This window comes from Artibeus jamaicensis, unplaced genomic scaffold, assembly GCF_021234435.1.
Source record: "Artibeus jamaicensis isolate MK-2021 breed Jamaican fruit bat unplaced genomic scaffold, CSHL_Jam_final contig_233, whole genome shotgun sequence".
Lineage (NCBI taxonomy): Eukaryota > Metazoa > Chordata > Mammalia > Chiroptera > Phyllostomidae > Artibeus > Artibeus jamaicensis.
This window is the reverse complement of record NW_026521486.1, coordinates 45,573,764-45,598,523: the sequence shown is the minus strand read 5'-3', so window position 1 is coordinate 45,598,523 and position 24,760 is coordinate 45,573,764. Positions and strand designations below refer to the sequence as shown.

At 42.5% G+C, this 24,760-nt stretch overlaps 1 protein-coding gene across 2 annotated transcripts in view; it reads right to left on the bottom strand.

The window, feature by feature from the left end:
• Positions 1–24,760, bottom strand: part of ANO6 (anoctamin 6) — a 197,375-nt gene that overhangs the window by 108,417 nt on the left and 64,198 nt on the right. For both annotated transcript variants that reach the window (XM_053661617.1, XM_037162315.2), the window contains exon 2: positions 7,363–7,442. In XM_053661617.1, coding sequence (XP_053517592.1) covers positions 7,363–7,442 — 80 coding nt within the window. The remainder of the gene's footprint in view (positions 1–7,362; positions 7,443–24,760) is intronic.

The following is a 24,760-nucleotide window of genomic DNA, read 5'->3' as shown; positions in this document are numbered from 1 at the left end:
TTCCTGTCTTTCTGGTCATTGCCTTTTGCTGCCATATACTGATCCCTGAGTCACTGCCCCTCAGTCCTTGGAGATTTAAGCTTTGGCTCACTGTTACTTTTTTTAATGCATTACTCCTAATATAATTCTTGGGGATTTTCATATCCACATATGTGATTATCCCAACACCCTGTCCCTGCAACTCCACCCTGCCTTAGCAGTTCATTCCCATTTTCAAATTCCAGACCAGACCCTGTCTGTACTAGTAACTGTAACCCCCACCTCAATTACAAATATCTGACTCTCCAACTACTGCCCATTATTACTCCAATTTACTTTATCTAATACCCCAACCCCCAAAATGATCACACCCCTCTAGGGTCTAAATCTACTGAGCCTACTGCCTCACTCTCCTCTTATCCCAGGTCTTATACTATCTTGCAAATACCTGGTAACTCTCTTAACCTTGTCTTGCTTCACTGAACTGACCCGATGAAACTCCCAATTAAGTTAAATCAAACCTTTTGACTATTTCACACCTGCTCCCCAAAGCTGGACTTGTATGGGAAAAGCATACAACCACCAAACCCCCTCTAAGTGGGCTCTCAGGGGCGTCAGGCAATTGCATCACTTCACTCTCAGGTGATCTTATCCTTCTCCTCTCTGCAGATCTCTTATCTCTTTTCCTTTCTCAGTCTTAGCTATCCTTGCTTCCCATGTCATTGGTAAATAAAAAACTTGAATAAGCTTCTATTAAGCAAGTCTAATGAAGTCATTCCTTCCACCTGCGTCCCCATACTGGCTTCCCTCCCATTCTAAAAATGAACCATCTCTAAAGCTATGGGGGGAGGCCACCCCCTCCACTGATGGAGCGGATTCCACCCCCTTCCTCCCTCTCAGAGGGCATTACAGGCATTCTTCCTTTTCACTCCTGCATCAGCAGATTTTCTCTGCTTACTGAATTATTTCTATTATCTTACAAACCGTAATTCCTGCCATCTTAGAACTACCTAAATGAGGAAAAAACTCTTTTCTCCCTAGTCCCATTCCAGATAGTACTTCCTGTCTCTGCAATCTGGTTCAGGAAATTCTTCTGGAAAGTGTTATCTAAAGTCCCTGTATCCGATTCCTCCTCCTCCATTCCATTTTGAATTCTCTCTAATCAGATTTTGGGTTCCCCCACTTAGCTAGGACTTCCCTTGTCTAGGTCTCTTCAATAGCACTACCCTCAGTGTCCCGTCCTCATGAGCAGTGTCTGGTCACTCCCTCCCATCTGTTCTGTCTCCACCAGCTTCCAGAACTCTACCCGTCCTTCTGCCTCACTGGCTCTTCCTTCTCAGTCTCCTCTGCTGATTCTTCCTCACCACTGACAGGCAGACACTGGAGCCGCCAGGGCTCACTCCAGCATCCCCTCTTTACTCTGTCTCATTCTTCCCCTTGTTGCTCTCACTCACTCCCATAGATTTAAACACCATCTGTGTGCTGACAACTCATACATCTCTAGCTCCTGACTCATACATCCAATTGTATATTATCACCTATACTTCGACGTCTCAAACTTTACATAAACAAAACTGAAATGTGACTTTCCTCTTCATACTTTTCCCTCCAACTGCTCCTTCTGCAGTGGTCTAGGTCAACCACCTTCAAGTCATCCTTGACTGCTCTTTCTTGCACACCTCACATCTGATCTCTCAACAAATCCTCTTGGTTCTGTGTTTAAAACATACCACGAATTACCATGTGTCACGACTGCCATAATTAACACTCAGGACCAAGCCGCCATAATTTCTCACTTAGAGTCCTGGAAAGTCTGACGGGTCCCAGCCTCCGCTCTCGTTCCTCCACAGTCTATACTGGCAAAGTGATTCTGTTAAAACATAGGGCAGGACAAGCCACTCCTCTGCTCAAAACCCCGTTTATGCTCCAATAACTTCCCAACGCACTCGGGGTAAAACCAAAGTGTTTACAATGGCCTGGAAAGTCCCACTGTCGACCATTCTCACCATCCTTCGCTCTAGTCCAATCAGATTGCGTTCCTGCCATCTCCTCAAACACATCATGAACTCCCACCTCAAGACTTTTGTCTGTGCTATTCCGTCTGCCTGGAAGGCGCTTCCTCTAGGTCTCCAAATAGTTTGCGTCCCTGCTCTCAGGTCTTCCCACTTGTCACCTTCCTTGGTGAGACATGCCCCAAACACTATTTAAAAGTGTTACCCTTTCCCCACAGTACCCACATATAATCCTTGCTTTATTTTTTCCTAAAGGATTTACTGTCATTTGACATGTGGTGTATTTTGTTTATTTTGCATCTCTCCCACCAAAATGTAGGCTCTACCAGTGAAGGGATATTTGTTGTCTGTTCACTATAGTGCCTAAAACAGTAGACTTCAAATACATATTTGTTAAATGAATTAATATTTTAACTTTTTCTTGGGGATCACATATATTTTCATCTAAAGACAATGGAATTTGCATTGCAGAGAATCACCAGTGTTTGCTAGAAAGTAGTGCCTTCCTTCAAAAAGGGAGCCAGTTACACAAAACCCCTCATGGGACACTCTTCAGGCCTCCTTCTCTCTGCAGAGCCGCGACTGCTGACTGAAGGGGACACAGATTTCCTCCACTGCAATCGTCACGTCACCTTCCAGAGTCTATTTTCCTAGTTTAGTCTCTCTAAATCCTGGTTTCTCATCATCTTCCCTGGTTTATCCTATTGTAATCCTAATGCTCTTTTGCCAGCCCACACTCATCATTATTTACTGCAAATTTGGTAGAAGCTAAACAAAGGAAAACATCACTAAGAGCATGAGACAAGAGCTGATAAGAATCTTCCTGCCTCCAAAAAGCCAGGAGAATTATACATAAATCTTAAGTGAAAAAGGCCGGAAAAGGGGATTTTACTAGTGAGACACAAATCATAAAACATAATTTTTTAGCTTTCTCTTTTCTTCCATGTGTTTTCCTGTTGACCCCAGCCTGGTTTCTATCCAGCTTGCTGCAAGCAGATCCACCACTGCGTGTTGAGAGTTCTTCCCCACCCCTGCCCCGACCCCTCACTCCACGTGCACTCAGGCCTATGTGAGGTCCAGGGCCAACATCAACAGAGACAGGGTTTCTAGAAAGAGACTTGACCACTGCCCAACTGTGGGGCAGCTCAAGACATGGCCCTCCCACAACCTCAGAAAGCAGGTGGCCGCCTGGCCAGCAGCCACAGGAGTGAGGAAAACAGTGAGTATCTGGAGTCCCAAGCCTTCTCAAGGCTCCTGAGTTTATCACAACCCTGTAGCATCTTCCCACACCACCGTGGCTCCCTCCCCATTGCTGGGCCCTCCCTCACCCGATAAACAGGGCCAAGGCCACACACAGGTGGGATGCGGTTTCTCGACCAATCCACAGCATGTCGGTGCATTCCCCTGCAAAGTAGGTAATAAACAGCATGTCCATATCTGCTGGTCCTCCAGGTGGTTTTTTCCAGAATATCACGAACAAAAGTGCAGCTCCCCAGCTTGGAGCTCCTGCATTACATAAAACTTTCCCTCTACTAACCCCTCCACTCCTTGAGGCTTAGAATAAACCTGAGCTCTGCTGGGTCAGCCACAACTGCTGGGGCCCTGGACTGAATCCTCAGAACACCTTTGCTCCTAACCAAACCTGACATTGAGAGCACTCGAGGGAGCTTGGGCACCCCACATCCCCACTGCCATTACCATACTGCAGAACGACCTTTACCTGCACCACAGCCAGGCAGATGGCTTCCATCCCCAGCTCCAAAGAGACTGCCTAGTTGGGCCATCTCTACGTCAGAGTCTGAACGCTACAAGGTTATCGAGGATATTCGATCCCCTGCCTCATTCTGGCCAACTGAGTCTGAGACCTGTCATCATGGACCTGGTCTGTTTTGGGGGTCCATGTCCCAAAACGATGGTTACCGACTACCTGGTTCCGGAGCACCTAGTCACATAACCATTTCCTTGACTGGATCTGCCTTAAACTGACTGTTTTGAAAATTATAATGTGATTACAGTTTATTGACAAAAGGGAACAGTGTTAGAGGGAATAATGTTAGAGACATAATAATGTTAAAAAGCCAGCATGGTATCATGTACCTTAAAGGGACACAATGCTACATGTCAATCATATCAATAAAACTGGGAAAAAACATATGGGAAACATTCAGAATAAAACGGTAACTTAATAAAGCACATCACAAAACCAATCTGCATTGACCTTAAACAAAAACTGAACTGGACTGAGAGGGTTTCCCAGCATAGTGAGACCCCCAGTTCCTCTCGGTGAGGCCGGCGTTCAGCAGGCCCCTCTCACCGCACTCACAGGCCCGTGTCATCTGAGTGGGTCCATGTCTGGTTTCCACATGTTCCCAGCTCCTCACAAGCTTCGGAGTGGCAAACACATGTACACCTTGCGCCCACCTCTCTGCTGACCCCTTTCCATTTCAGCGTGGACTGGCTTACACCTGCCTCAGTCTGCAAAGCGGGGTGTGCGGTGGGGAGGAGCAGCACAGATACACAGGTGACAGATCACAGACAGACACGCTGCAGCCGGTGAGGAGAAGCAGCAGACCCTGCGGGGCACCGGCTGGACTGCTGCCTTCAGGCCGCCACGCAGCGAGGGGGGGGCAGATTTCACCACAACACTTGTTTACCGTCTGGTCCCATTAGAGACACCTGAGCTGTGAGGGAACCCTTTAATGTGCTTATCACGCCAATAAACAGGGCTATTCAACAGGCACCACCCTCTCGGGCCTTGTTTCAAAGGAAAGAAAAACAGAAATTCCAAAGGAAACAAATGAATAATGATAAGCATTTCTGTTCTCCCTGTTGGCCAAACTATATAAATACACTCTGTTGTATCAAAACACTAGGCTCCTGATCCTTCTAAAATCTGAACTATTTGAGGATAAGGCCTGAGTAAACATGGTCTGCGCCTTATTTCAGTTCAGCTCAGCAAACTGCCAGATGGAGACAGAACACTGATTTCACAGCTCCTTTTACTCTGCTCTGTCTTCTCCCTGTTTTCAAATTCTGCTTTGCTGTTGGGTTCCCTCTGCTCCCAGGTTCACATTATCACCTGTTTCTGATTTTAAATTTGGGGCTGGGTCAACTCACCTGATTTTGCCTGGGCATTTGCCCAATCCATCCGCCCACACCACCTGAGCCCTCTGTTTTCACTGATGCTGCATAACATTCTGCCTACAAAAAGGCTACATTAAATATCACGCCCAGTTCCCTCGAGTACCTTATTCTCAAAGCACCTTGTACACCTCCTGTTTGTTTACCATGGAGACAGCAGTCTGGGAAATGGATGTTTACTATGGAGCGGGAAGCCTACAGGCTACAGTGACACTGAGGAGAAAACATAAGCACACACATACACGTCACACGGAGACATGGCATGCAGTGAGCGTCGGATGTGTGAAAATCTATAAAGCACAAGAAAAATCACAGATCCTTTCTTGAAAATGGTGTGAACACACAATTAGAGAAAGATAATAGCCCATCTACAGACATCGATAACAACCACACATCTAAGGTGACTGTGATTAACAACCTCAACTCCACTAATGTGGTCTGAAGAAGGGACTCCACAGTCTTGAGTGGGAAATAAAAACCTGGGGATTGAGCCTAACAATTTCCTTTGAGCCTGGAGGTTCTCAGACTCATTGTTACGACAAGTCACAGTTAAGTATATTCTGTGGTCCTTGAGTTCCACCCCTGGTCATTCTGGCTTGGGCTGGCAAGTCCCCACACTTTGAAAAGGGACACGTGGTCGTTGAGAACTTCACATCAGCTGCAGAAGAAGATTACCAGTGTAATCGCCAGTGCAGACTGTGGCACAGACAACACCGAGGCATGCCGATCTCAAATGTTGTAGTCTGCTCAGATCTGTTCTTGAGAAAAACACTTGTATTTTCACACAGGAAATTGGTACAAACTGCATGTTTTTACCAAGCACAACACTGCCTTATTGCACTGAGCTCTTCTTAGATTAGATATGTCGCTTACAGGTTATCAGGAAAAAAGCAGTTAGAAAATAACAAAGTTAAAAAGGGCCACCATTCCACAAGTCTGTACAAATATCCTACTCAAATGCAAAATATCTATGTCAATTCTGCTTCAGGGGCTCTAACTGCAGAAATTATAAAAGCACAAAACTGCTCTGTTACTTTAAGATGCAGGAATATTGGTGAGCATTCACGATTTTCCCTTACCGAAAATCTCATTGAATATAATAGGGAAGCCATCGAATACCATGTCTTTCCATTATAGCCAAGTGATTTTCACAGTAGGCAGTCTGCTAGTGCACCACAGGAGTCCACACTTGGAAATGAAATGGCACCGTGGAAAGAGTTCTACGTGCGAGCTCTTTTCAATCCAGAGCACTGCCTAGTTTCCTTCCTCTTGGCTGCACTGAGTGAGAAATCCATAAAGAGTGAGTGAGAAGAGGAAAAACACATGATGGGTTCTTTTTTCTTGTCTTTTTCAATAATATAATGGTGCTCTGCCAACTGCAGGAGCGCTGACTGTATATTACACTTTGAAAATAAATTTTAAAAAGATTTTTGCATTGTTAAAGCGGCAGACAAGCCATTTGCAGCAGGGGGAAATGATCAGTAAATGTAGGTGAATCCTGGCTTTTCTACACATCTGGTGAAATAATATGGTACAGGAGTCAGAAACACTTCTTCCCATCCTTCTCTTCAAATGAGTCTACTGTAAAACCTAGTTAGTGAGGACATTCTGCATATGGCATCCTATGTGCTCAATATTCTTTAAACAAGGCATTAATACAATCACAGTAACATCTACTAAGATTTTTAATTCCTTAAGTTTAGGAATCATGACTAACCTTTAGTGAGTCCAATTGAGTATTTAAAGTATTTAATTCTCCTGTTGGCAGGAATAACCAATAGAATATTCCTAGCCCAACAAGAGAGGCCTATGTAGGCTGTATCACTGAAGGCTCCAGAATGCAATGGGAGTCAGACTGGTTAATGGACCTGTATGTGCTCAGTAAAGAGTGGTTTCCAGAGTTACTAACAGCAGAAACTGAAAGCAAAGGTATCAATGGGGGAGCATGGAAACATGCTATTTTACTGCAGAATGAGCTCCCACTGATGATTACAAACAGCATGAAGAACAAGCCCACCGAGCATGATGCTAAGACACTGTAGTTCCATAGCAACCTATTCCCCAAAAAAACCACAGCTCTGAACACAAGGTCACTGCCAGCGGGATTTCTCTAGATGTGGAGCCACTGACGGCAAGAATCCATGAAAAAGAAAAGCCACCTTTTTCTCTCCGCTTTGTGAGAAATCTCTGGCTGACCATTACAAATTTGAGGCAGGGTAGTAATACTCACAAACTCCGGGGACCGGAAATCATGCTGACTTCCCAGGGTTCCAAAACTGGAGGCATTCATCTGGTCAAGATTTTCCAAGGCTAGAAATAAACAACAGACACATAAATACATATAGCATGAGGTTTCATCGGCTCACATACTTTTTTTGCTTTTAAATCAGTAGCACTGGCTTACCAACTATATTTAGCATTTGTAGCACACTTACAGGTTTACATTATTTAACACTTCCAGCTATCGGGGCACTCAGTCTGCAGCAGCTGCTGCATCTATTGGACAATGCCATGCTTGGAGGATGTTAGTTCTCAAGATGCTCTAGGCTAGATCCACCATGGAAAGTCTTTTGGCTTCTACATAAAAGGTCAGAGCAACTGTATGTTATACAACTGTAGCTAAAAAACATTTTAGTCTACTGATGTTCTCTTTCTACTACAACTCAGAGAACTGATGTGGTCATTCCGGGGTAGCAATTTTGTTTTAAACTCTGTTGAATAGCGCTATCTGGCAGAAATATCCTGGAAAACAAATTTTTCTATTAGATACATTAAGAAAATGAAAATTAATTTCAGTAACATGACCTATTGATAATATATGTTCATATTATCATTTGAATGTGTATTCAATATAAATATTACTAGTGAAACATTTTACCTTTTTTTGGTACTAAGTCTTAGAGATGTGTTATACTCACGACACATCTCAATTTGGACTAACCACACCTCCAAAGCTCAACAGCCATGTGTGACCAGCGGTTACCGTACTGAACAGCACAGTGCTGAAGGGATAAGGGAACCAAATCCAGAAGGTATACCACTATACAAGATATTATCCCAATCAACAAGTTCCTGACATGAACACAAGGTATAGTTCCAGATTAAAAGATATCGAGAGAACAAAGCCACCATTTGCAGTGTGGTTTTGCCGGTAGAAAGTCCAGGCCGTCACCACTGGCTATAAATCGGAGGTTCCCAGCACCCCCTCCTTGGGTTTTATTAATTTGCTAGAGCAGCTCACAGAAGTCAGAGCAACATTTGCTGACATTTACCAGTTTAGTATAAAGAGTGTGAAGGAGTTCAGAACAGGCCTCCCCAAGATGTGCGTGTGGACTACTTGAGCTAAAGGCCTTCCAGACCCAGTGGGCTCAGAGTAACTTTTCTCTCTTCCTTAAAAAATTTAAATTGGAAGCCTTGCCCATAATAAGCACTATCACCAAAAATAAATGTTTATGACCTATCTGTATGGCAGGGCAAATACCTAATCACTGAACATCTGCTCTCCTTATCATCCTGTGAATGACCGTCTTCCCCTCTGAAGTCCCAAACCCCTACCCCCATTCCTGGGCTCAACAGAGCCAGTCTTGTGGGACTGAGCCCTTAACCTGTGGAATCTGACTCTCTCGAACTGAGTGAACTGCTTGGTGGTGTGGGAAAAACACACACTGAAGTTATGTTCCTCAGAGCTCTTTAAATTTCTGTCTGCCCTTTTCACGTCACTGATTTAAGAGGCTGAGCCTGTTGATAAATATTTATTTAAACTTATTTAAATGTTTAATAAGGGCTACTTATGCTTAAAATATTTAAGAATATTTGTTGAAGTTTACCCAATTAAGAACATTTTCCTATGCAGTCAATATTACCTTGTTACACTTACACTCCATCTTACCTTTGCGTTTTTGAACCTCTCACATATGTGGGGCTCCAGTGTGCACAAAATTAAATTTGTTTTTCTCCTGTGAATCTGTTTCATATTGATTTTATTATTAGACTAACCAAAAAAAAAACCCTTTGTATGAAGGAGGAAAAGTTATTCCTCCCCAATGAGGCATCAAAAGGACCCAGATGAAGAGCCAGACAGAGGTACGTAGCATGATGTAAGTGGGAAGGGGCGCAGGGCCTCCACGGCCTTTGGAGGGCGCCATTCTCCCCACATCGCTACATGTTCACCCACCTGACACTCTCCAAACTCTGTCCTTCGGGGTTCTAGGGAGGCTTCACTACAGAAGAAGGTGATTGACTGATGGTCACTGGCCACTGGCGATGGATGTAATCTCAGCCCTCACGACACCCCTCCAGGTCAGGGGGCGGGACTGAAAGTTTCAACCCTCTAATCACCTAGAGGGTTCTTCTGCCAACCAGTCCCCAAATTTGGTTACTAAAGGGCTTTCCCAAAATCACCTCATTAACAAAACAAAGTGCACATTTATTGCTCTTCTATTTCTCATTATAAATCACAGTACCAAAGCAATCATTAACAGTATGTGGCACTCAACTGGATCTTACTTGAACGAACCTGGTGTGAAGAACATATTTATCAAAACCAGGAAGATTGAGCATGGCATAAGAATTAAATTATGCTAAGAAATTACTTTTTATTTTATGAAATATGGTCTTATTTTGCCTTTGTAGTGACTTCTTTTAATGTAAATTATATTTTTAACCCATTAAAGACTTTGTTAAAGAAAAAGCTGGGTTCCTATTGATCCAGAAAAATTCCCTACAGTGGCCCAAAAGGAAGCTGGACGTATATAGGACAGATTCACAAGAGAGTTCAACAAAACCTAAATGTCTGCCAACAATTCTGCTACTGAATGCTTAGATTTGGCACATCACTACGAAGCGTCACAGTATCTGGATTAGATTTTAGGTTCGCTCAAGAGTCTTGCCTGCTATACTCGTATCATGGACAACACAAACAAGTGATTCTAACTCCTCTGAAATACTGAGTTCGTCACGGAAGCCCAGCACGTGAACCAATGTAGAAACAGGAAGCCGGTCCCTGGAGCCAAGCCCTGCAGAGCGGCCACCAAAGCCAGAATTGAGGTGCCTGCCTCTGAGAACCCCAGGAGGGAGACAGCAATCAGTGCACAGTCTGTTACCCTGAGAGAACCACAATGTCACAGGCCGGTTGTTTCCAACACTGCAGCAACAGTTGTCCAAGATAATCACGTCCTTGCAGACCACCTTTGAAACTTGCTAACATGCGTTTACACTAGTGGCTATGAGGGCCTGTTTTAAATTGGTGTTTTGCAGCTCGGTCTACATCAGGAAGAAAATACCTAACCGTTTTATAGCACTTAAGATATTGAAAAATTATATCTGTGGTTTTTATGATACAGTGAGGTTTTCTGGCAGAACTGGTGAGTCAATGAAACAATACTACAATTCTGCTGATTTTTTTTTAAAGTGAGTACTGTAAATCTGATGGAGTGACTTGACTTTTGCATTTTACCTTGGTTTCATGTTATAATTAGATGCCCAATTTATCTTTTATGCATCTAGGGTCTATCGATAAAACAAAGCTGCCACTGCTTTATTTTATTATTTTTTAAATAAAAGGACAGCTTTAAAAAGTGTACATTTTGCCTAAAGACACCAGATCTATCACTCAGACAGTCTATCAAATTAAAGGCATATCCACTGCTTAAAAGGATTGGTGAGAGAAAATATAAAGCCATAGTGTTAGTTACTCTGCTGGTAATGGGAACTAATAGATTTACTGGTTAATGTCAACACAGAGGAGAAACTGTAAATTTGTGAATAAAAACAGAAACAGCTTAATTGAAACATCATCTAGGCAGAAAAAGGCTGCAGCTGTTGCTCTCATGACCTAATATAGAATGGAGAAGCACATGATTTATGATGCTAACGTGACCATCATACTTTCAACACTGAAGGGCTCCAGTTACTTTCAGATATTCTCATTTCTGGTAATCTAGCACAGCCAAAAGTTCATTTCTCAGCAAAAATAAAATAGTCAAACTCAAGGTGATACTTTGAGGGCTTTTTATTAAAAGAGAGACAGAATCAAGGGGAAAATTTTAAAGAAGGCAAACATGTTATCTCTTCACATAAATCATTTTTTAATGTACTATTTTAGAATATACTTTTAGAGCCCTGGCTGGTGTGGCTCAGATGGTTACTGCATCACCCCACACCCCGAGGTGGTTCAATCTCCAGTCGGGGCACATGCCCAGGCTGTGTGGGTTTGGTCCCCGGGTGGGGTGTGTATGGGAGGCAAACACATCGATGTTTCTCTCTTCCTCTCTCTCTAAAATCAATAAACATATTTTAAAATGTTTTAAATGTATTTTTAGTATTATCCCAATGCCTTGCCTTATACAACAGAGGTACCACCCTGAATGGCATCACAATTAGTTCATTTAATTTGGGCACTTGGAATATAAAAAAATATTTGGGACCTCTACGTTGCCTGGTCACCAAGAAGCTGACTAGAGAGCCGAAAACCGGCCGCTCCAACACCATGACAGAAGCTTTGGCAGCGACACGTCCCTGGGACTTTGCATGGACACACAACGAAAGCACAGTTCGCAGTCGGGGTTGACAAACACCCAATGCCTAGTGTATAACAGAAACAGCCTATTTAAAAAGTCCACTCTCTATAATTTTATAGCAAAGACAATTTATTATCTACCAGAAAACACAAAATGACCTTTCAAAATTCATGGGTAAACACCTAGGTGCCTGATAAGTAGTGCCCTGGCAATAACAGTGATCGGAATCGTACATCCACACGTCACCGACTGACACCTTTATCCTGGAGGCTGAAGGCCACTGGCAAGATCAGAGATGTGGTGAACACGTGAGGAACATATGTGGAAAATAGACCAGGGCATGGATTAAGGGGACCAGCTGGCTTCAAGTCCTGATTTTGCAATTTACCTGCATGATCCTAGGCAATAACTTATTCTCAGTTTATTTATCTGAAGCTGGTAATAAAATTACTCTCCTGGTTTATCTGACAGGGTTGTGTAAAGGATACAAATGACAATTCAAAAACATGTTATAAGAACACAAAACACTATATAAATATAAATTAATGTACACAGACCCAGAGATAGGAAAAAAAGTAATTTCCTTAGTTGTTCTTTGTGTCTAGCAGTTTCAAATGTCTGATTTTATCTAATCCTGTTTGCATCCTTGTTTTCACAAATGGTAAAAATTCAAGATTATTAGTTGCCTGAAGTCAACCACAAGAACTAACAATAGGAATTCGAATCTGTCCAATTCTAAATTTTTTGAATAAAATAATTTGTTTCTTGAGCTGCTATGGATAATTATAAGGGGCCTCCAATGCTAAACCTAAGTTGATAAAGAATTAAGATAGTACTGTTAAGTATAAGTCAAAAAAATTAACAAGTAACAGACTAACATCTTGCAAAATGACAGTAGAAGCAGTGAAATTTATTGATATAGTGGTCACAATTAGAACTCATGAAAAAGTTTGACAATAAATGGATATGAGCTAGGTGATATGAGTACAAATACTAAGATGAAGAAAGTGTAGACAATTGTTCTCAGGACTTCCATGGTCTAGTGAATGTACAACTAAAGAAATATCAGCCCTGGATAGTATAGCTCAGTGGATTGAGCGTGGGCCTGTGAAACAAAGGATCGCGGTTCAATCCCCAGTCAGGGCACATGCCTGGGTTGCAGGCCAGTTCTCAGCAGGGGATGCACAAGAGGCAACCATACATTGATATTTCTCTCCCTCTCTCCTTCCCATCCCCTTTGTCTAAAACTAAATAAATAAAATCTTTAAAAAAAAAAGAAATATCAAAGGAACAGCCCATATCACCTTGGGATAAGGATGTATTCGCATGTCCAGATTGGGCAGGATGTCCAATGATCTGCCAAATAGTCCTATACCTGAAACTCTCTTTTCCCGTGTGGCTGGAAGACTCTGAAAACTGGTCTCAGAGTATGTGCAATGTTTGACTCAAATGCCAACACTTCCGACCACTATTCTAAAAACAACCATGCACTTGAACCACCACTCACCATCACTCCATTCTTGCCAGATGTTATGTAGGTCTGCCCAGTCTCGCTCCCCACATGACTTACAGCTGAGTCTGTCCCTTAAGGCCTCACATCATACTGCAGTAGTCTGATTTTTTAAGTTTTTTTATTTATTGATTTTTAAATATATTTTATTGACTATGCTATTACAGTTGTCCCATTTCCCCCTTCATTCCCCTCCACCCTTCACACCCTCTCCCTCCCACATTCCTCCCTTTTAATGTCCATGTGTCTTAAGTTCTTCAGCTTCTACATTTCCTATACTATTCTTGCCCTCCCCCTATTCTCTACCTACTGTCTATGCTACTTACTCTCTATACCTTCTCCCCCCTTCTCCTCCTCCCACTCCCCTGTTGCTAACCCTCCATGTGATCTCCATTTCTGTGGTTCTGCTCCTGATCTAGCTGTCCTCTTAGTTTGCTTTTGTTTTAGGTGTGGTTGTTAATAACTGTGAGTTTGCTGTCCTTTCACTGTTCATATTTTTTATCATCTTTTTCTTAGGTAAGTCCCTTTGACATCTCATATAATAAGGGCTCAGTGATGATGAACTTCTTCGACTTGACCTTATCTGGGAAGCACTTTATCTGCCCATCCATTCTAAATGAAAGCTTTGCTGGATAGAGCAATCTTGGATGTAGGTCTTTGGATTTCATGACTTGGAATACTTCTTGCCAGCTTCCTCTTGCCTATAAGGTCTCTTTTGAGAAATCAGCTGACAGTCTGATGGGAACTGCTTTGTAGGTGACTGTCTCCTTAACTCTTGCTGCTTCTAGAATTCTCTCCTTCATTTTAATCTTGGGCAATGTAATTATGTGTGCCTTGGTGTGTTCCTCCTTGGGTCCAACTTCTTTGGGACTATCTGAGCTTCCTGGACTTCCTGGAAGTCTATTGCCTTTGCCATATTGGGGAAGTTCTCCTTTATTATTTGTTCAAGTAAGTTTTTCACTTGTTGCTCTTCCTCTTCCCCTTTTGGTACCTCTATAATTCAGATGTTGGAACGTTTAAAGATGTCTTGGGGGTTCCTAAGCCTCTCATTTTTTTGAATTCTGGTTTCTTCATTCTTTTCTGTTTGGTTGTTTCTTTCTTCCTTCTGGTCCACTTCTTTGATTTGAGTCCCAGTTTTCTTCCCATCACTATTGGTTCCCTGTGCATTTTCCTTCATTTCACTTAGTGTAGCCTTCATTTTTTAATCTAATTTGCAATAAAAGTCAACCAATTCTGTGAGCATCCTGATCACCAGTGCTTTGAACTGTACATTTGATAGGTTGGCTATCTCTTGGTTGCTTAGATGTATTGGCTCTGGGGCTTTGATCTGTTCTTCTGTTTGAACCATTTTTTTTGGGTCTGGTTGCACCTGTTCCATATGAGGGGCGGAGCCTTAAGTGTGCACCAGAGCGGGCTGACCCAGTTGCTGGGTTGTGTCACTGTGTGTGGGGGCAGGGTCAGAGAGGGAATAATGGCACTCACTTGCTCCACTCTCTCTCTGATTTCAGTCCCTTCTGCCACTTCCCACAAGCAAACTGGGCCCTTCTGGTGCTAGTTCCTGGGTGGGTGGGCTTGTGTACATTCTAGAACCCTGTGAGGCTGGGAGCCTCTCCTGGCACCTCAACCCCCACAGGTGTTTTCAATCAATGCTTTTAGGATTTATTTCCTGGTGCTGGGGCCCTGGTTTACGTGATGGTCTGTCTCACTGCTCGCTCCTTTACCTGGTTTATCTGAGCGTGAATGTGTGGCCGCGGTCAGCCAGCTGCCTTGGGTGCTTTACTGGGTCTGCTCGTTGCCACCTTGTGCCTGGCATCTGCCAGCCACCACTTTTTCTTGCCCCAACCCCTCTCCACCAGCTATGACTCCGCCCCTCTTATGGGTCTGGATGAATAGTTGTTGGACTTCGGTACAGTTCAATTTTCTGTCAGTTGTGGTTGGGGTTTTTTTGTTTCTAAATTTTTGTTGTCCTTAATTCTGGTTGTGTGAGGAGGCACAGTGTGTCTACCTATGCCTCCATCTTGGCCAGGAGTCTTTATTTATTGATTTGAGAGAGAGAGAGAGAGAGAGAGAGAGAGAGAGAGAATGAGAGAGAAATACCAATTTGTTTTTCCACCTATTTATGCAATTATTGGTTGCTTCTTGTATGCGCCCCGACCAGAGATCAAACCCGCAACCCTAGTATACTGGGTTGACACCCTAACAGACTGAGCCACCCAGCCGGGGCCTGTGGTAGTCATGTTCAGTTTCCGGGTTCCAACATCTCTTTCTCTGGCCTCAGTTTAACACAATCTACGGTACTTTGGTGACAGGCAGAGAAAAGTCTATCTTAGGTTGTAAATCTAATAGGTCCTAAAACATTAAATGAGATACTAAACTCTAAAATGGGGCCAAAGAGTCATTATTAACAAAAAGAAAATTAATAATGAAACATAAAACACAAGGACAGGAGACTTTCTCTCAAGGCTGAGATGGCTGTATTTCACCACACTGGGCAGTGGATCTGAATTACAAGACCTCTATACAGTATAACCCTGTGGCTTCAGACAGATCACTTAACCCCAAGTCTCAGTTACCTCATCCATAAGTTGTATGTTGTAATACCTACATCAGAAAGTCACTGTGGAGAATAAATTTGTGGACACATATGTAAAAGTCACTTGAAAACTGTTACGTACTATATAAGTATTGGCTAATGTTACTTTTTACTTCAATCTTGAATATATTTTGGCATCCTTAATAAAACTGCGAGGCACCAATTTTTCTATGCTACTTCCTACTTTGACTATCCCTGTTATTCACCCCTTTTTAAAATAATGAAATAAATTAAAACACAGAAATAGATAATATTTATTCAGCCAATATTTTGAATGACCTCAACATTCTAAGCACTCTTGGCTATTACTTTCACTAAAAACAAATGTGAATCAGGAAATGTTTCCTCTTTTCTGAATCTGGATGGATCAATTTCTGACCCCAGGTTGTTACTGGCATATAAACTAAGTGACCATAATACTTAAATGAAAAAAAAATGAGGCATTCCCCTCTAATCATTTCTAGAGTGCAAACTCCAAATTCAAGTCAATGATTTCCATTAAAATTCTGTTTTCCCATCTTGAGAAAAGACAACAGTGCTCTTTGTCACTCTTGAAAAGCTACTTCATTTCCTCAGAATGCAGCTTAATTACCTACATAATAATGAGAGCTTTTGTTTCCAGAAACCTACTGCACTGGGCCTCAATGAGATAACGTCCACACACGAAGCAGGCTAGTAATATAGTGGCCCTTCAGGACTGTATTCTTCAAATACTTGGACAACGTTTACACAAAGAAGGGTCTCAGTCTCTCCTCCACCCTGCCCACTACTACTCCAGCAGAACATCAAACAGACACAGGCTCCCACCCAAGCACAGAAGGCTCCACAGCAGAGTGAAGGGGCACAGTGAGTCCCTTCAGCATCTCGCCTTCCCAGCTCTACCCTAAGTGATTACTCTAAGGACTTCTCCCATCCACAAATAATATGAACACCCCTGAGAAGGTCTGGTAAGCACACTTTTCTCCATCTTATTATGTTTCCAGTGATGTTTAGTGTTGTTTTAACTCCTCTTATGCACTGTTCTTTCCTTTTCCCTTAACCCACCCCCTTCCTCAGTAATTGTGTACAATTTGGTGGTATTAGTTCTGCTCATGCTGTTGTACAACCATCACCACTTCCAATTTTTTTGTATCACCTTGGAGACTCTGTAACCCATTAATAACTCCCCAGATTCCCCACCCCTCAATCCATTAGCCTACTTTCTGTCTCTATGAATTTGCCTATTTTAAATATTTCATGTAAATGGAATCATACAATATTTGTCCTTTTGTTTCTGGCTTATTTTACATAGCATGACGGTATCAAGATTCATTCATGTTGTAGCATGTATCATTCCTTATGGCTAAATAATATTCCATGGCATGCATATACTGCAGATTGTTTATTCATTCATCTATCGATGGGACACTCAGGTTGTTTTCACGTTTTGGTTACTGTGAATAATGCTGCAATGATGCAAATATCTGAGGTTCTGTTTTCAATTTTGGGGCTATAAATCAAGGAACAGAATTGCTGAATCATACAGTAATTTCAGGTATAGTTTTTGAGGAAGTGTCAAATTACTTTCCATAATGGCTGCACCATTTTATGTTTCCAACAGCAAGGTATGAGGATTCCAATTTCTTCTTAAGATCCTTGTTGACACCTGTTTTCTGATTAAAAAAAAAATGTAGCTATTCTGGCAGGTATGAAGTGGTGTTTTGGTTCTGATTTGCATTTTCATAACCACAAATGATGTTAAGCAACTTTTCAGGTGCTACTGGCCATTCGTGTATCTTCCTGGAGAAATGTCTAGTCAAATCCTTAGTCCATTTTTTAACGAGGATGTCTTTTTGTTGAGTTGTACGAGTTCTTTATATTCTACATATTAAAGCCTTATAGATATGTACTTTCCAAATATTTTCCCCATTCTGCTATCTTTTCATTTTCTTGAGAATGTCCTTTGATGAACAAAAGTTCTTAATTTTTATATAAAGTCCAACTTATCTATTGTTGTTACTCATACTTTTGGTGTTATATCTAAAAATCATGGCCAAATTCAGGGTCATGAAGATTTACCTCTAAGTTTTCTTCTACGAGTTTTATGGTAAACTCTTATAATTAGGTTGTTGGTTCATTCTGAGTTAACTTTTGTACAGAATGTGAGATAGAGGCCCAATGTCATTCTTTGTAGCATGGGGAAATGCAGTTGTCAGAGCACCTTTTGTTAAAAGGACTCACTACTTCACTGAATGTGCTAGGCACCCTTTCAAAAATCAAAAGGCCAAAGATAAGTAGATTTACTCCTCCTAAACTCTCAGTTCTATTCTCTTGGCCTGTATGTTTATCCATACCCCAGCACTGCAGTGGTTTTTTTTTTCTTTTTTATTTATTTTATTTTTTTACATTTTATTTTATTTTATTTTTATTGATTATGCCATTACAGTTGTTCTATTCCCCCCTTCATTCCCCTCTACCCTACCCCCATCCCCACCATTACCCCCCCTTTAGTTTATGACCATGTGTCTCAAGTTCTTTAGATTCTATATTTCCTATACTATTCTTCCCCCCCATCTATTTTCTATCTACCATCTATGCTACTTATTTCCTGTACCTTCTCCCCCCTTCTCCTCCTCCCACTCCCCTGTTGCTAACCCTCCTTGAGATCTTCATTTCTATGTTTCCATTCCTGATCTAGCTGTCCTCTTAGTTTGCTTTTGTTTTTGGTATGGTTGTTAATAACTGTGAGTTTGCTGTCCTTTCACTGTTCATGTTTTTTTAACTTCTTTTTCTTAGATAAGTCCCTTTAACATTTCATATAATAATGGCTTGGTGATGATGAACTCCTTGAATTTGATCTTATCTGAGAAGCACTTTATCTGTCCTTCCATTCTAAATGAAAATTTTGCTGGATAGAGTAATCTTGGTTGTAGGTCTTTGGATTTCATGACTTGGAATACTTCTTTCCAGCCCCTTCTTGCCTGTAAGGTCTCTTTTGAGAAATCCCCTGACAGCCTGATGGGAAGACCTTTGTAGGTGACTGTCCCCTTATCTCTTGCTGCTTCTAGGATTCTCTCCTTCATTTTAATCTTGGGCAATGTAATTATAATGTGACTTGGTGTGTTTCTTCTTGGGTCCAACTTGTTTGGGACACTCTGAGCTTCCTGGATTTCCTGGAAGTCTATTGCCTTTGCCAGATTGGGGAAATTCTCCTTTATTATTTGTTCAAATAAGTTTTCCACTGGTGGCTGTTCCTTTCCCCCTTCTGGTACCCCTATAATTCGGATGTTGGAGCATTTAAAGATGTCCTGGAGGTTCCTAAGACTCTCATTTTTTTTGAATTCTTGCTTTCTGTTTGGCCATTATTTGCTTTCTTCTGGTCCACTCCATTGATTTGATTCCCAGTTTCCTTTTCATTGCTATTGGTTTCCTGTGCAATTCCATTCATTTCAATTAGTTTCACCTTCATATGTTTCTCTAATTTGTGGCTATAATCAACCGGATCTGTGAGCATCCTAATCACCAGTGTTTTTAAACTGTGCGTCTGAGAGTTTTGCTATTTCTTCATCGCTTAGATATATAGGCTCTGGGGCTTTGAGATCTTCTTGAGCCATTTTTGGTCTGTTTGTGCCCGTTAAGTATGAGGAGGGGAGCCTTGGACTCCCAGGTTGCTGGGTTGTGACGCTGTATGTGGGGGCGTGGTCAGAGCGGGGAAATGGCGACCCCCTCTGCTGCCGCTCGCTGCTGAGACCCGCTCAGTCCCGTCTCACCGCCCACTCCCTCGCTGGTCCATCTGCGCATGAATGCGACCACAGTCAAATCTCTCGGCCCTGTTCCCTCGCTGGTTCCCCGCGGTTGCTCGCTGGGTCACTCGCCAGGTCGGCCCCTTGCAACCCTGCGCCTGGGTTCCATGTGCTTAGTCCGTCTGACCGAGCTTTCCTGTGCAACCCCGCCCCACTAGCTGCTGGTTTCGCCCCTCTTACCGGTCAGGCTGAAGAATTTGTTGTTATCAGACTTCCGAAAAGTTCAATTTTCTGTGTTCTGGCTGTGTTTTCTGTTGCTAATATTTAGTTGACTCTAAACTTGGTTTTGTGAGAAAGCAAGGCATCTCCACTTATGCCTCCATCTTGGCGGAAGTCGTGCAATGTTTTAATGACTGTGGTTTTATCCAAGTTTTGAGATCAGGAAATGTGAGTTCTCTGACTTTGTTCATCTTTTCCAAAGTCATTTTGGCTACTCAGGGCCCCTGCAATTCCACATGAGTTTGAGTCAACTTTTCCATTTCCATTATTATTTTAGTAAACAGTATTTATTTAAATTTAATAACATTAATGATAACCAACTATATGGTTAAACAGTGATTTTATTTCATTTAACTAATTTGGTGTTGCTTTTTAAAAGCTTGGCTAAGACAGTTGATGTTCTAAAAAGGACGAATGGTATTAATTATAGAACTATGTCCCAAACACAACTTGGAAAGCTATCACTATCACTTCACAGTTCAACTGGTTCAGGTCTCCTAAGCCCTCAGGGTCCCCTCTTGAACACGACCCCAAATCTGCAGTTGGCTATGGCCCAGCTGAAACTGGTTCTAGTTACTGGCCTGTCAGTTCCTAGATTATACTGATTATACATGTTCTGGGGGTGAAAGAAGACACCACTCTTAAATGTCTATTGTCTTTAAATTCAGAGAACATGTGAGTCATGCTTAACTGTAAGAGCAGGCCTGATTTCAAAGTCAGTTTCTGAAGCCCGGGAGGGATGAGAACATAGAAATGCAAGAGGGAAAAAAACTGTAAGTCCACATTCCCTTTTCCAACACCTCTGATGCCAAGCCTTTTGTGTTTCAGAATTCAGCATTTCTGAGAATTCAAAAGAAAATCTTGAGAGGCTTCTGGTCAAGATGGCAGAGTAGGTAAACATTGTACCTGCCTACTCCCATGACCACTTCAAAATTACACAAAATGACAGAATAACCATCATTGAGAACCACCCGCAGTCTAGCTGAACAAAAGTCCTGTAACTAAGGAAATACAGAAGAAGACACAGTGAGACTGGTAGGAGGGGCAGAGGTACGGAATGGACTGGTGCCACACATGCACACGTGCACACGTGCGCACATACACATGCAGCAAGTTGAAATTCAGGAGAGATATCTCAACTGCAAAGAAGAATGAGGTGCCCCAGCCCAGGGTTCCGGTGCCAGGAAGAGAAGTAGCCATAATTCCTGGCTTGAAAACCAGCAGGAATAATGGCTGAGTAAGACTGAGGGTTTCTGGAGGTGCCCATCCTTTTAAAGGGCCCACATGGATTTACCTTCTGATGGACTCATTCACTCTGAGATTCAGGGTTGGAGCAGCAGCTTGAAAGGCAACAGGGACCTACTGGGAGGGACTGAATTATCTGGCTTCAGGAAGAGGGCAGGAAGGGTAGTTTTCTCCCAGAAATAAGTACTAACAGAAGCCATTGACCTTTGATGAGTACCCTCCACCCCACCCCTGCAGGCCCAGACTGACATCATTTCTGAGTTTCCAACAACCTGGCTAACACTGTTAGCTTCACCTAAGTGATTCTCTGAGACACTACTCCACTCAATTTTCTGGCCCACCCAAGCCCTGTCCAGTGGCTTTTCCATACAAATGTCCTGTCTTGGATCATGCTACAGACTCTTCTAAAATCTCTAAAAGATTTACAAACCCCAAACAAGAGATATCTGACCTCAGCATCTTCTGTGCCTCTTGCTAAGCAACCCCAACCCCAGGACTAGCAGCAGTCGGCCTAGTTCTCAGATTAGCCTCTCCCAGGTAACTCCAAGACCAGCACAAGTTGCAGCCATTTGCAGATCATTTTGTAGCTCATACCAGCTGGCCCTGGGCAGGGCGCAGGCAGCAGCTGACCTCCACCTGAGCCAATACACCCTATGGGAGGGCAGCTTCAGACCACACCAGAGTGAACCCAACCACCTCCACCAATGACATACTCGAGGGGAGAATTCGGAAGGAACCAGAACCCTGCTAAGGTGAACTGTGGTACAGAGGGTCAGCACCCACACAACATCTCTTCCACTGCAGTTATGGCCAGTCCTGACTACCAGTCAGCATAAGGATCAATCCCTCCAAACAGCAATCGAGGCTCAACCACAGCAGGAGGGTACATACAACCCACACAAGGAACACACCAGGAGCACTCAGGTCAGGTGAGAAGCAATACTTATACTAAACAAAATAGTCTTTAAAACAAAGGCTATAACAAGAGACAAACAGAACCCAGGAACTCCACCTCTGGGTATTTATCTGAGGAAACCTAAAATACTAGTTCAAAAACTCATGTGCATCCACATATTCACTGCAGCATTATTTACAGTGGCCAAGACACAGAAACAACCCAAAGCCCATCAATACACAAATGGATAAAGAAGCGGTCCATATGTACAATGGAGTATGACTCGGCAGTCCAGAAGAATGAAAACTTGCCACCTGCAACAACATGGACGGACCCAGAGGGTGCTGTGTTGAATGAAATAAGTCAGACGGAGAAACACAAATACCAGCTGATTTCACTTTTATGTGGAACCTTAAAAAAACAAAACAAACAAAGCAGAAACCTACTCACAGAGAGAACATTTTTGGACAGTTGTCAGACGGGAGGGAGGTTGAGGGGTGGGTGACAAAGGTGAAGGGTAAGTGCAAACTGGTAGTTACGAAGCAGCCCTGGGATGTGGCACAGAGAGCACAGCCACCGCTGCTGTAATAACTGTGTGCGGTGCCAGCTGGGTGCTAGGTCTGCCGGGCGATCACTAAGTCAGTCACAGAAACTTGTAATCACTGCACTGTACACCTGGAACTAACAGAATAGTGTATGCCAACTGTAACTGAAAAATAAAAGTTACTAAAAAAAATAAACTCTTACATGTATATATTATATATTACCATGCACCCCTAGGAAGGTCTGGGATAGCACCCCTTACTCAAACACCTTTCTAATTTGCAGCCCCAAAATGTAAACAGTCACTTTAAGCAAGATAAATAAAAAAATATAGTTTCACGTTGGTTGAGGTCAGGTTTTTTCCATCAAATGAGTTCAGATTTGTCAGGCTCTATCACCAAATGAATTATCAGAAGCTACTGTTTTCCAGCACTTTTTGGATTTTTGAGTTTTACGTAAGAAATTGTGAAAGTAACTAAGAATGCACTCAGCACACAACAGCAGAAGAACTAGAAACCCTACTATATAGCAGCTGGTCACAGGCACACAGAGCAAAAGGCCTGTGACTGCCTTGGAACGAGAGTCTAAGACAGAAGACCCCCAGGGACTGCCATTTTTCTCATCGGCTCACAAGCTGAGTGTTTACCAAATCAGTATTTCCCCTAGTGACCGGCTACAAACCATCTCTAACCCAGAAAGTGAACCCGACATTTGCATAAAAGGAAAACCCGAACTGACATATCATTTTTAGTTATCAACCTAACAGAAGACAGCTCACACCGTCCAACCAGCAGAGGTGGAGGGACACACACAGAGGTCCCCAGGCCAGGCAGCAGGAGCTTCACCACCAGGCACACCTTTTCATCTTAGAAACTTTATTTCTGGGAAATAGAAATAGTTGCTTGCTTAAATTCAACTATATGGCACTATATAATGCAAACACTTAAAATCATTTTGCAGAATATTTGTGACCTTGAAATTCTAACAACAGATTTCAAAGTGAAAAAGTAGATTAGAAAACTATACAGTATATACCAAAAGAAGTAAAAGAGGAACTTGACCAAATACCTGCACGCCCATATTCATACCAATAGTATTCTCAAAAGCCAAAAAGGTGGGAGGAATTCAGGTTTCCATCACCTGGTGAATGGATAAACAAAACATACAATGAATGGAGTATTATTTGGCCTTAAAAAGGGAAGTCTGACTCATGCTCTAACGTGGATGGATCCTGAGGGCATTATGCCAAGTGAAATACACCAGTCAAAAAAAGGGCAAATTCTGTATGAGTTCACTAATATGAGGCCCCTAGAGTAGTCAAATTCAGAGACAGCACGTAGAATGGTGGTTGCCAAAGTTGGAGGGAAGAATGGAGTATTCTTGTTTAACGGGTGCAGTTTGAGTCTGCGATAAAAACGTTCGGGAATGGCTGATGGTGGCCGTTGCACAGCAATCAAGAGTGTTCCTATGAACCCTGAACTGTACTTCACTCCAAGGCTTCCCCGTTTTGATAAACAGCCTTCAAATCCACCAAATTAACCTGATCGAAATTCCTAGCATTGTCCCTGACTCCTTCCCTCATATACTGACTAACCCCCACTTCCTCAGTAAATCCAGGCAGCTAGATTTTTCAAAATCTACTCAGAAACCAGCTACTTATTTCGCACCACTCCATAGGGCTTAGATAATAACTGGTGTTAAGTAACACTAATATGCTAAGAATGCTTAACAAATTTTACTGCCTGTTTTATATCTTAAGTTCTTCTCATATGTGAACCCATTTCATCCTTACGACACCCCTATAAAGATAAATATTATTGTTAGCTTTGCATCACCACTGAAGAGGCACAGAGAAGTCAAGTATTTTGACCAAGACCACACAGCATCGAGCAGGAGGATGGGAATTTGACCTGGCAGCCCATATGATGGCTATGTTTGTAACCACTGTGTGGTACTGCTTCTTGGTCTCAGGCAGTTTGCTCTCTTGCATCATTCAGGTTTCTATTCATTATCCCCACCTCTGGCAAAAACATCCTTGAAATCCTAATTTAGCCTCAGAATAGAGTCACCATTCTGTCACCTTGCCCTGCTGTAGTTTTCTTTAGCACGTAATTAATAATTACTTATTATGCACCATTTGAGTCCCACAAGGTCAGGGATTTCCTCTTGTTTGTAGTTGACTCCCAAGCACCTAGAATAGTGCCTGGGCCATGTCGGGCACTCTATAATTACCTTCTGAGAGAATGCCTTCTTTCTACAAGGCCAGCTGCTGGTGCTAGACAGACCTGAATTCAAACCCCAGACCCACCACTGCCTACCCACA